Raw genomic sequence first — 14081 nt, forward strand, 5'->3', positions numbered from 1 at the left:
AGTATAACTGTACTAATACTATGATTCTATATAATACTATAATACTTTATAATAATACTAATAATAATACTATATAATACTATAATACTAATACGATAACAATCTTATAATTGTTTATGTCTAACTGAAATTGCTACATAGGAAGAGGATAGTTAAAGTCAAATCACATCCATTTCTATCGCAGAAAATTTCATAAGAGATATGTTCTTGTTTCAAGCAAGAAAATTATATTGTTTGTAAAAATAATTAAATTACAAATAAACTGTTAAATATATTGTCTGTATTCCATTTGTCTTTGTATAGAATGATAATAAGATTATTAATTGATCTTTGAAGTTTTGCGTATTTAAATGTAGCAATGTTTGGTTCATGCTTTTTTTCTCTAAATATTATATCATTGGTCTGAGATGATGTTTTTTTTATATTCTAATGTCATTGGTAATTAGTTAATCAATTGGTAGTTGATCATGAATTGATAATTGATTATTGATTATAGGATCGTCAAGTTCTTATATATTTAAGTGTTGTTCTATGTTGGTTTATCCTTTATCCTTTTTTCAAAAAAGAAAGAAAGAAAAAGATAATTCTAAGAAAAATCCTTTGAAAACATTGAGTAGCCATAAAATGGCGATCCATTCCTTCTCACACCAGACGAGAAAAATAGCTGAAAAATACCAAGTTCATTCATTTTCCTGCTTGATTGAAAGCTGCCAATGAGGTTGAATTGAGGTTACCTGGAAACTGAGGTTGCCAAACGATATTAGTATGCCAAAGTAACTAGCTCGCTTTCAGAACCTCTTCAATTAACAATTTATTGTATTATCATGTATTATGTGATATTTATTCACAGCATCGGAGCCAACTGACCATTCTATACTGCCTGGGAAAATGCACGTCATTTGGTCGAAAGGTCAAGAGCCTGGACAGTATAAGCACGTTCCCAAGTCTGGCTTAGAAGCTGGAAATTCATCTGTCCCTGACTTTTACAAGCCAGATGAATTGAAGTACCATGGAAAGGAAAATAGAGGTGTTGTCGAGATTGACTTCTTCGCTAAGGCTGATGCTGTTACTGAAGTCATTGCTCAGGAGAATGGTAAGTTGCAATGTAATGTTTAGTTGACAAAGTCAATTGGCCAATATGGGGATTGAAAGACTGCATTGACGGAGGACTGGAGTTTATTTTAATTGACTTCTGTAAATGCTCGTGACTACAAATGCAAAGCTTAAAATATTCTTGGGTGTAGTTTTCCTAGAAAACATTCATTTTAAATCAGAGTCATTTAATTTATCATATGCTATAAGGAAATTATAAACGCAATCATGTTTCTATCTTTTGAATTAAAGTTCTCGTCTCCTGAGGGGTCTGTTTTTGGCGAGGGTTGGAGCTTCGTTTGGGTCGTTACTTAGGTTAATGAGTTCATGGATAACGTCCGCCGCCTCTTACGTGGTCTTCCTCCTTATGTGTCATCTCTTACGTGGTCTTTCTCCGGGGAGTTCCAAGGCGTTTGCATTTGACTCTATCAAAGATGAGTCAGGCAGCTGTTCGAGCGGGCCTGCAAAGTAGGAGGTCATACCAACGTAGTGAGCGAGATTCACGCTGCTGAGACAGGCGTAGTAATTTAAAAGACTGGAGAACTTACAGAGTCGGTTCCCTGTCGAATCACCTCAAATTATTCGTCAAAATTTTCTTTAAACTTTTCGGATCGTGTGCGTCTTGGCGACGGACAACGTTTTTGACGTTGTCCAAATTGTAATACGATGATAAAAAAAAAAAAAAAATCACCATTGCATATTTCATGAGTAGCTCCAAATGGCACTAGTCGTGTTTTCGAATTTGATTCGAAGGACCGAAATCTTCTCGGGTGTAATTTCTTTAGAACTAAATATTTTTCAGAGTGATTGAAGTTTCAATACGCTATAGTTTTCTAAAAGCATTACTAGAATCACTATGAATAACTAAGAATGGATCACTAGAATCGAGGCCAAGGCCATTATTATAAAGGTACATTCTACTAACACCTGCTTTTTCAATTCAGACGAAAAAAATGGACTATATATGACATGAATAATTTAGCCAATTTCACTGCGTTTTAACGATTTTCAAAGACAAAATAAACGCATTGTTGAGATTTTAGTAAACTTATCAGAACAAAACACACCGATACTAAAATATAACTGTAAGACGAGAAAGGGTGGAAGTCCCAGATAAGACCCAAATGAGAATTATAAAGAAAATAGTTATTTCAAGCATTTGATATTTTATGGAGTTTGGCTGTAGCAGTCCAGGGTTGCATGGATTAGGAGTGTTTGCTATTTTCTTCGCTTTAGGTCGTTTAACTTTGGGACGTGTTGACGACGAAGCTTTGAAGATGCAATAACTATCCGCAGTTATTTCAGAAATAAAAGAGACAAGGTAAATTCAGCCATAAACACAGGGTAGATGCTTTAGGATTCGTGTCACCTCTCCGAATTGAAATTTTTTTTTTTGCAAATACTCAAATTATCAAAATTCTCCCTGTTTGATTTTCTAATTTGACTACATTTTTAATTAGCTTTTCCGGCCTTGATATGACAATACTGGAATCTGAATCTTCTAAATGAGATAAAAGAGCATGCTTATGCCACTGCTTCTTAATCTTTCCATTGTGGTGGTCTTCTGACTAATCAACTGTTGGCGTAATAGAGGTTTCAACAGGAGTGGAAAGGTAAGGTCAAGGAGAGTGAAACAAATCCAAAAGATCAAGGGAGCTGGGTCACAAAAATTCTAAATATCAGGTTACCAAGCACGTAAAAATAAACTACACACAAAGCCTGCTGCTACATTTACTTTAATTTCATGACTGAACCCGAAAAAAGAGTAGCATTTGCTAAATCAATCATAATAAGAGCATGGTCTAAGAAATAGTAATGTTTAGAAGAAACCTGTAGAACCTACGAAAAAACGCTCGTTGCCTCAACTAAATAAGGGGGAAATAAATATTGTGAATTCGATATAAAATGTGGCATCAATAGAAGCTGTTGTCAACGTAAGTCCATTTTTGTATGCTTAATAGATCCTATAATAGATCCTTAATAGATCCTATTAATTAATTAATAAATAGATAATTAATTATTAACATTATTAATTAATTATTAATTTATATTAATTAATTATTAATATAAATTAATAATTAATTAATAAATATAAATTAATTAATTAATTAATTAATTATTAATTAATTAATATTAATAATTAATTAATTAATTATTAATAATTAATAAATATTAATTAATTAATAGATCCTATAATTAAAAGATCCTTAATAGATCCTACCCTGCAGTAGCACTGTGGTGTGGTTGACTTTACACTGCTCCAAGCGTGTTGCCTTCGTGACCAATCAATTTCTTAAACATCATAGCCCAGGTTTTGTAGGGAATGAAAACTGCTGCTAGTTTTGAAAAGAAAAATCATTAAAGCCATCTAGCGTTTGATGACTTGTTCCATTTCTTAACCTACCCTAAAATGCTGCATACTCGTCTTTTCGAGTGCTTTTAAGTATGAGGGAGGCTAAGAACAAGTTGAATTGGGTCACCAGTAGGCCTTCTAGCTTATTTTCAAATAGCCTACTTAACCTGTAAAGATTAACGTCATTTTGAACTGATCAGAACTGCCCATGAAAAAAAAAGCAAATCCTAATTGGCAGCGTGTGATTTCCCATAAGCATTGATTTCTTGTTAAGAAATTAATTAATTAATAATTAATTAATTAATTAATTAATTTATATTTATTAATTAATTATTAATTTATATTAATAATTAATTAATATAAATTAATAATTAATAAATATTAATTAATTAATAGATCCTATAATTAAAAGATCCTTAATAGATCCTACCCTGCAGTAGCACTGTGGTGTGGTTGACTTTACACTGTGGTGTGGTGTGGTTGACTCCAAGCGTGTTGCCTTCGTGACCAATCAATTTCTTAAACATCATAGCCCAGGTTTTGTAGGGAATGAAAACTGCTGCTAGTTTTGAAAAGAAAAATCACTAAAGCCATCTAGCGTTTGATGACTTGTTCCATTTCTTAACCTACCCTAAAATGCTACATACTCGTCTTTTCGAGTGCTTTTAAGTATGAGGGAGGCTAAGAACAAGTTGAATTGGGTCACCAGTAGGCCTTCTAGCTTATTTTCAAATAGCCTACTTAACCTGTAAAGATTAACGTCATTTTGAACTGATCAGAACTGCCCATGAAAAAAAAAGCAAATCCTAATTGGCCGCGTGTGATTTCCCATAAGCATTGATTTCTTGTTAAGAAATCAGTGTCACAAAAACTAGCGTGAATTTAGTTTTAACAAAAAAAATTTATCAGGACTGTTGTAAACCACCAAAAAGGATTAAAGTTTATGCTTGCAGTTCAGTATATATATATATATATATATATATATATATATATATATATATATATATATATATATATATATATATATATATATATATATATATATATATATATATATATATATATATATATATATATATATAGGTTTCATGACAAATTCAAATTTAATGCAAGACATCATATTATTATAATTTCTACTATTGTTCTTAAAGGGATTATATTTAATATATTTGAAGACTATAATTAGCAATGTTATTTGCAGGTAACATATCTCAGTCAGAAGATCACAACCATGGTCACAATCATTCAAACCACAGCCACACTGAAGGCCACAAGCATAAAACCGACGCTTTTTGTGGTGGAGAATTCAAATATCCAAATCGATGTAATCCCAGTGGTGAAGATTGTCTTTATTATGCCAAATGGGAATATCGAGAGAAAACTGATGATATCGCCTTTACTGTCCGAACAAATTATACCAATAAATGGGTCGGTATTGGCTTCGGTCAGTCATCTGCAATGGTGAGTTCGATATATGTTTAATCTTCAGATACCGGGGTGGGGGAACAACTTTCAGTTGGTGAAGCGAATTTTAGACAGATAAACAGTGTCCAGCGTGTCCACCCCGTGGGAAATTTCTACCACCTGAAAATTCCCATCCCCTCCACGGAAAATACCCCGGGGGAATTCAGTCACAGGGACGAACTTTTTTTTTATTCGCAAGATTGGTCTCCACTGTGATGGGATAGGCGGTGGGGACAAAATTTTTTTTATACTAAGTCAGCTTCAAACCTTATGGTCTTGCCTTAGGATGTTAGATTATCCCAAAGAAGAGAAATTAGACCTTTTTGAAGCAATTCAAATGGAGAATTTTCCCTCATGTAAAATTGAGCAGCTAAAGTGAAAGTAAGACACTTAAAAGAATGAAGAAAAGAAGGGATTCTGGAGCATTCTACTCGTATTTCAAAATACAGGTAGAATATATGGTGTAAGTTATCCATTTTGATATTTTATTTCTTTTAATTCTTCTTTTCGTGTTTTTGGGGTTTAAGGGTCGAGTTATTATAGCAGGGTAAAATAAAGATCAAATAAATTAATTTCTTGCTTATTTAAAATGTCAGGGGAACGAATTCTTATGCTTGGAATAAGTAAAGATGAAAAGATCATGTTTGGTAATGAAAAGATCGATCAAGTGGACAGCTGCACTTACCTAGGTAGTATTATTAGTAAAGACGTTGGGTGCAGTGAAGATGTTAAAATTATAATATTCAAAGAAGGCCCCCAGCCCCACTTTGTACTTCCTGGCTGTAGAGCCGAGAAACGGAGATGAGCATCGCTGGTAGGGACTTTAAAGTCCAGTACCGTATTCTTCGCCTTTACATTATCGTTCCATGGAGATGAATATTAACTTTGGTCACCATTAAATTTTGACTAATGTTGTCTGATATTTTACGTGTGTCCTTTGGAATCAAACCAAATGATTTTTTCCTTTTTTCTTGATTTTAAATTTACTTAATACTAATTGTTATTTTGCTTTCAGTCTGAAACAGACGCTGTCATTGGCTGGTTAGACTCAAATGGACGAAGTGCAGTTGTAGATACGTGGATTCTAGGCTATAGCCATCCCAGGATTGATCAGCTACAAGACGCGAGGGATTCAAAAATTCAAATTTTAGATGGTAAAACCACAATGACATTTACCAGAAAACGGGAGACTCCAGATAAAGATCAGGTAGATATATTCAATTTTCTTAAATTAAAGATACTTTAAATATAAACTTTAGACTTCAAATGTATTAGCTTCAGAAGCATTAACCAGGAAATTGGAAACTGCATATGAAGATCAGAGAGACGTATAAACTTCATAAATGTATATACTTCAATGATCGATATTTAAACTTCATGTATATACATTGTATCGCCAGTAAAGACATTCGCCAGTAAAGGAGGAGTAGGTTTTTCTGAAAACAAACTACAATAAAACAAATTTCAAAATCATATAAGCTTCATAAATTCAGAAGTCCAAATTTTAAACTTTTCCTATTCATAACAATCATTATTCGCTGCCAATGGGTACTAATCCTCTTATCGCTTGTACTTATTGGTATGAAAAGTATCACATAACATGTTTTGAATCACTAGAGCCGATATTTTATCTAGTATTAGTTTGTGCTATTTTTTTGTCCTCCATTCTAGTATTAGGGTCTATCTTTTGTATCGCTTCACGTATTATGTCATTTAAAATTTTATATTAAGGCCTTTGAATGACGATTTTTTGAAAAATTTCAAAATTAATCCTAGTATTAGGGTCTTAGGATCTCTGCTTCCTACCATATGGTATTAGGGTCTATCTTTTGTATCACTTCACGTTTTATGTCATTTAAAATTTTATATTAAGGCGTGTGAATGACGATTTATTGAAAATTTTCCAAATTAATCCTAGTATTAGGGTCTTAGGATCTATGCTTCCTACCATATAGTATTAGGTCTATCTTTTGTATCACTTCACGTTTTATGTCATTTGACATTTTATATTAAGGCGTTTGAATGACGATTTATTGAAAATTTTCAAAATTAAACCTAGTATTAGGCTCTTAGGGTCTCTGCTTCCTACCGTATAGTATTAGGGTCTATCTTTTGTATCACTGCACGTTTTATGTCATTTAAAATTTTATATTAAGGCTTTTGAATGACAATTCATCTTATTTCAAATATTACATTAAGCATTTTTCTTTATAGGACGTACAACTTGGAGACGGAAACTGTGTCTATTTCAAATATCCAATCCATGGTGGAACTTTCAGTGCTGTTTCAAAAAGAATCAGCAAACACACAATGACCCCAGTTGTTTCTGATAATAGAATTTGCATTAAATCCTGTCCTGGATTTGGTAATTATTTTGTTTCTTTTTCATTATCTATATCATTTAATACCCTGTTTAAGGAGATCGAGAATGGTAAATATGGTGAAATATCTAGACAACGATCTTTCAAGAGGTTTCAGCAGGTTTGCATGGCAGCAAGCCGTGTTTACAATGACGCTGAACTAGACCATCGGCTCAGAATGCCAAACGAAATTTTTGAGGATATCCAAAACTATAAAAACAGTTGATAATTTAAAGACAGAACAATCTCCATTTTTTTGTTTCAAAGTGATTTTTTTTTGTATCTACACAAGAATTTTTAAAGCAAAATCAAGGCGATTAATGCTAGATAACCGTCTATACATACATGTAAGATTTTTCAATTTAAGCTAATCTTATTGTATGCATTTGTCGTGTGTATTATAAAAAATGTTTAGTTGAACTAGCCAGCCATGACAACACAAACAGGAAAAAACCTTAAAAAAAAAAACAAAGAAAAAGCAGCAGGTGTACAGCCAGTAGAAGGAAAAGAAAAGCGACAAAATGCCGTATATTTCGCCTGTATAAAACTAGGCGTCTTCAGCGATATATATTAAGACAATCGAAGACATAACCGATTAAGAGCCAATAGATAGACTTTCAAATTAATATTTAAAATCTAAAATTGAAACCTAAAAAATAAAATCTAAAATGTATGTAAATTTTAGTATATTTGGTATTATCTAGTATATTTCAGTATTATTTAGTATGTATATTTTCTGTTGCATCTGTGTGCTGTTGCATTGGTGATTTCTCTTTTCGTGATATATATATATATATATATATATATATATATATATATATATATATATATATATATATATATATATATATATATATATATATAATGACTATCGTATTAATATTTTGATTGACGAATTCAGACGATTCGAACTGGACTTGTAACGAGTTTCAGAAACTCATATCCCAGGGGTAGGAAGCATGAAATTAGATGGTACGAAGGATGGGGTACATTGACAGGGAGTAGGGCTCATGATGAATAAGGAAGCTGCTAAGTCTTGTTTAGGGTGGAGAGGAAATTTAGGTTGAGGACGATTCGGAAAAATTAAGAAAAAATGAGGTATTTTTAACTTACGAACAGGTGATCAGATCTTAATGAAATTTGACATTTAGAAGTGATATCGTGTCTCAGAGCTCTCACTTAAATCCCGACAGGATCCGGTAACATTGGGGGGAGTTGGGAGGGGAAACCTAAAATCTTGGAAAACGCTTAGAGTGGAGGGATCGGGATGAAACCTGGTGGAAAAATAAGGACAAGTCTTAGATAGCGTGATTGACATAACTGGACAGATCCGCTCTCTTTGGGGGAGGTGGGGGGGTAATTCTGAAAAATTAGAAAAAATGAGTTATTTTTAACTTACGAAGGATTAATTAGGTCTTAATGAAATTTCATATTTAGAAGGACCTCGTAACTCGGATGTCTTATTTTAAATCCCGACCGGATCCAGTGTCATTGAAGGGGGTCGAGCGGGAGGGATCGGAAATCTTAGAAAACGCTTAGACTGGAGAGATCAGGATGAAACTTGCTGAGAAGAATAAGCACAAGTCCAAGATACGTGACTGACATAACTGGACCGGATAACCGCTCTTTGGGAAGTGGGGAGGGGAGTAATTCGGAAAAATTAGAAAAAGAGGTATCTGTAACTTACGAACGGGTGATCGGATCTTAATGAAATTTGATATTTAGAAGCAGCCTGTGCAGCATCTTACTATAAATCCCGAGCAGATCCGGTGAAAGTGGTGGGAGTTGAGGTATCTTTATCTTACGAATGGGTGATCAGATCTTAAAGAAACTTGATATATAGAAAGATCTTATGTCTCAGATTCTCCATTTTCAATTCGAATTGGATCCGGTCACATAGAGGGTTGGAGGGGGGAAACAGAAATCTTTTAAACGGGAAACCTTGGAAAACGCTTAGAGTTGAGAGATCGGGATGAAACTTGATGGGAAGAATAAGCACAAGTTCTAGATGCGTGATTGACATAATTGAAGGGGATACTCTCTTTGGGGGAGTTCAGGGGTATTTCTTTGGGGGGTAGTGCTTTGGCGAGTTCAGTGCTTCTGGACGTGCTAGGACGATGGAAATTGGCAGGCATGTCAGGGACCTGCACAAATTGACTTGATAAAGTCGTTTTCACCGATCCGACCGTCTGGGGGGCTGAAGGAAGAGGGAAAATTTGAAAAAATGAGGTATTTTTAACTTACGATTGGGTGATCGCATGTTAATGAATTTGATATTCAGAAGGAACTGGTGTCATTGAGCTCTTATTTTAAATCCTGACTGTCATTAAGCCTCTGATTTTCATTTTAGATCAATCCATTGATTCTTAGAATTTTGCTAGTTTTTTTTTTGCAATTATGTTCACGTGGTGAGGTGAGAAAAAAGAAACTTAAGGGCAATTTAGAGGCTTGAAAGCTCCAGTTTCCTCTACCCGAATGAAATCACCTACCGTCTGTAAAACTTATTTCTTAGGTCACAATTTCGCCATAGGGAGGTTATTTCTTAGGTTATGGAGGTTATTTTCTGGAGGTCATCTCGCCATAGGCAGGTGATTTCGCCATAGGGAGAACTTATTTCTTAGGTCACAATTTCGCCATAGGGAGGGAGTTTTTTAGTCAATCCTGGGCGAGAAAGGATTCTCTCATTGTATTTTTCCAAAAACTGCTAAAGTGGAAAAATTACGAAAAATGTCGTTGGAACGTTGAACTGCTGTTATCTCATTAACCTCTTGGAACGAGCCTTGTAGGTAGAGTATTACTTTAGGATCCTGGTGTGGTTGACTCAGCAGGCTGGAAACCTTGCGTTTAGAGTTTGAGTATACCATAAAGTGTAGAATCTTGTTTCTTTCGAGTTCACAATTTCGGACAGTAAATACAAAATCATTGACAGCTACATACCTAAAACTCGCAAAACTTATAAGGGAGGAAGGTTTGATCCTTTAGTATTGGTCTAACAGGATTGAAAATGTACAACTTTACTAATTTTTTTTTTATTGGGCTTAGTTAATTTATTGAAGTTTGTATTTTAATTAACCGTAAATTTAAACCAACCTTAAATCTTATGAAAAATTCGTAGTGGTTGTTTTAAGTTAAAGTCAAAAGTGGTGAGGGAATGACTGTTTTTACTCGGCTCACTTCGGCTAGCAAAGCCATGATGAAAACCGGGCTTAAATAAAATTTCTACCATTCTTAAGTGATTAAGCTTTTACTCTACTCAGTGACAGGAGATACGAGAAATTAACCAGAGGTTGAAGTGTAACAATCAGAGTAGCTGTGACTACGGATGATAGATCACTTGAAGTTTACTTATTTCAACCATAGTCAACCAAGTTGAGTCCGAACGAACTCATAGCTGCAAGTGTATGAACCTAGTAGTTTAAACAGATTCAAGCATATGAATTTTATCACTTTTCCTGTACGAAGGGGAATATTTTGTTTATGCAATCATATATATATATATATATATATATATATATATATATATATATATATATATATATATATATATATATATATATATATATATATATATATATATATATATATATATATATGAACCTTTATCTAGTAATGCTGACTTGAAAAAAGGTGGCGTGAATGCTTTTTGGGATTAACGGTATAAAGAAAATCTGTCAGTGAAGGTCTGGAAATTATTAAGTTTTATGTTCAAACACCATCTTCATTCTGAAACACCGTCCTATCATATCATTGTGAAACTTCATTGTGAAATACCATCCTTTCATATCATTGTGAAGCTTCATTGTGAAACACCGTCCTTTCATATCATTGTGAAGCTTCATTCTGAAACACCGTCCTTTCATATCATTGTGAAACTTCATTGTGAAACACCATCCTTTCATTTCATTGTGAAGCTTCATTGTGAAACACCATCCTTTCATATGATTGTGAAGCTTCATTGTGAAACACCATCCTTTCATATCATTGTGAAGCTTCATTTTGTAACACCATCCTTTCATATCATTGTGAAGCTTCATTGTGAAACACCATCCTTTCATATCATTGTGAAGCTTCATTATGAAACACCATCCTTTCATATCATTGTGAAGCTTCATTATGAAACACCATCCTTTCATATCATTGTGAAGCTTCATTGTGAAAACCATCCTTTCATATCATTGTGAAGCTTCATTGTGAAACACCATCCTTTCATATCATTGTGAAGCTTCATTATGAAACACCATCCTTTCATATCATTGTGAAGCTTCATTATAAAACACCATCCTTTCATATCATTGTGAAGCTTCATTATGAAACACCATCCTTTCATATCATTGTGAAGCTTCATTATGAAACACCATCCTTTCATATCATTGTGAAGCTTCATTGTGAAACACCATCCTTTCATATCACTGTGAAGCTTCATTGTGAAACACCATCCTTTCATATCATTGTGAAGCTTCATTATGAAACACCATCCTTTCATATCATTGTGAAGCTTCATTATGAAACACCATCCTTTCATATCATTGTGAAGCTTCATTGTGAAACACCATCCTTTCATATCATTGTGAAGCTTCATTGTGAAACACCATCCTTTCATATCATTGTGAAGCTTCATTATGAAACACCATCCTTTCATATCATTGTGAAGCTTCATTATGAAACACCATCCTTTCATATCATTGTGAAGCTTCATTATGAAACACTATCCTTTCATATCATTGTGAAGCTTCATTATGAAACACCATCCTTTCATATCATTGTGAAGCTTCATTGTGAAACACCAACTGTTTTCTATCATAAAATTTTATTCACTAACTCAGTACTGTGAGCTATTTTTACCACCTTATTTCCAATTACTATTTTATTTTATCATGATTGGCCCTATTATACATTATTTATATTGTCAAATATGTTTATATACAAATAGGTTTGAGTACAGTGTGTCCATAGTCCTGTCGTTTTTCGTTTTTTTTTCATGGTTGCCCCGTCAGACAAGTTAAAAAAACAAATTAAAAAACAAATTTAAAAACAAATTAAGAAAAAAATGAAAACTGCATTACAGTTAAAGAGCTACCCGCAAAAGTGTAGCGATGACATATAATTTATCCAAGTTTATATTTATATTTTTAAGCACTCTATATACTGAAAGTAAATTTACATTCCAGGAACAAGCGAAACTAGTATCACTTACGTAAAACAGCCGGAAATCCCTCAGATGATATATGATTGGTCAGTTAAGGTCAAAGAAACAGCTAAGGGTTTTCAAATTCCAGAGCCCGAAACAGAGGAGTTTGTTAATTTTGCTCGCCATGTGGCTGACAACCTGACCCCTGCTTTAGAAAAGATACCAGGATTTTCAGATGTCGTTGTCAAAAGTATTTCAAAGTAAGTTTAATCTTCCTCTTTTTACTGTAATTTATGCTTAAAACGAAGAAAAAAAAGTTTTGATTTGAAAGTGTAAAAATCAAAGAAAACGAATATTTTACTTTAGGTCTTTTAAAGATTATTTCCCAAAATTTTCTTTTCCTCAAATTGATACATCACCATGTCTCCTACTTTAACAAAAATTGGTTTGTTTTCTTTTATTTTTGAAGCCAAAATAGATTTTGCTTACAACATAAAAAGTAGTCAATACGTGGATTTTGGCAAATTTTAGTTATTTATTCTTCCTTTTCACTTCATTTTCGCCTCATCTCTCAAGAACTGTAAAGGGTATTGAGATATGCTAAAAGACACAATCAAAACTGGAAGGGCCTTGATCATTCTAAGAGGTGATTCATTCAAAAATAAGCGACAAAAAATAAGTTTGTTAATTTTGCTCGCCATGTCGCTGACAACCTGATTCCTGCTTTAGAAAAGATACCAGGATTTTCAGATGTCGTTGTCAAAAGTATTTCAAATTAAGTTTAACATCCCTCTTTTTATTGTAATTTATGCTTAAAACAAAGTAAAAAGTAATTTACTTGAAAAAAAAAGTAAAAAGTAATTTTAGCTGAGCCGAATGAAAGCTTCCAGTGAAATAGTGAAATACGAATTTTGCATCTGAGATATTTGGCCCAAATTATATTCTGACTCAGTGGGAATGGACTTGAGGGCCATAGGTCGGCACGTATACTCTATATAATATATAGAGGGGGGGGGGTGTAAACTTGTTAACTTTGAAAGCGTGAGATAAAGTAGAAAGGAACTAAATACGCATCCAAACGAAAAATGTGAAGTTCAATAATTGTTGTAATAGTAGAAATATGTGATTTTTAGATCATGCACGTATTTGATAAACATCTAGATTCGATTATGTAAAATGTTCTCCTGAAAAGCTTTGAAGTATTTGTGGTTTTAAAAAAATGTCTTTCTTTGTAATTTATTTTAGTGTCTCTTCAAAATTGTACGGTTTAATAAACAATAAAAGCCATTTTTTTAATTTCAACTTTGCGACATGATTATTAATTAATGTAGCTTAAGTACATGGTCTTTGAAATTCCAATTTGGATTTCATTTTGATTGGAGGCGTGGGGTAGGGAGATGAGAGAGGATTTTGTTTTCGCGGCATTTTAATTGATTCTTTTTTTTTCGTTTAGAGTACGAGCAAATAATTAGAATATCTATTTTTTTCGTGTGTATTTCTGTCCAACAGGCAGTAGTACCTGGATTTATATTTTTTTTTTATACAGAAAGTTGTTAACTTTTTTTGGTGTAAACTTGTAAACATTGAAATCGTGACATAAAGTAGAAAGGAACTAAATACGAAACCAAACGAAAAATGTGTTTGTGAAACGTTCTGAAATATTTGTGCTTTTAAAATTTGTCTT

At 33.2% G+C, this 14081-nt stretch overlaps 1 protein-coding gene across 2 annotated transcripts in view; it reads left to right on the forward strand.

Annotated features, from left to right (window-relative positions):
* The window catches only part of LOC136035028 (uncharacterized), a 121928-nt gene that overhangs the window by 101615 nt on the left and 6232 nt on the right, over nucleotides 1-14081 (forward strand). For both annotated transcript variants that reach the window (XM_065716620.1, XM_065716619.1), the window contains exons 11-15: nucleotides 851-1093; nucleotides 4647-4906; nucleotides 5925-6116; nucleotides 7124-7274; nucleotides 12438-12657. In XM_065716620.1, coding sequence (XP_065572692.1) covers nucleotides 851-1093; nucleotides 4647-4906; nucleotides 5925-6116; nucleotides 7124-7274; nucleotides 12438-12657 — 1066 coding nt within the window. The remainder of the gene's footprint in view (nucleotides 1-850; nucleotides 1094-4646; nucleotides 4907-5924; nucleotides 6117-7123; nucleotides 7275-12437; nucleotides 12658-14081) is intronic.

The sequence above is a fragment of the Artemia franciscana genome, chromosome 13 (assembly GCF_032884065.1).
Source record: "Artemia franciscana chromosome 13, ASM3288406v1, whole genome shotgun sequence".
Classification (NCBI taxonomy): domain Eukaryota; kingdom Metazoa; phylum Arthropoda; class Branchiopoda; order Anostraca; family Artemiidae; genus Artemia; species Artemia franciscana.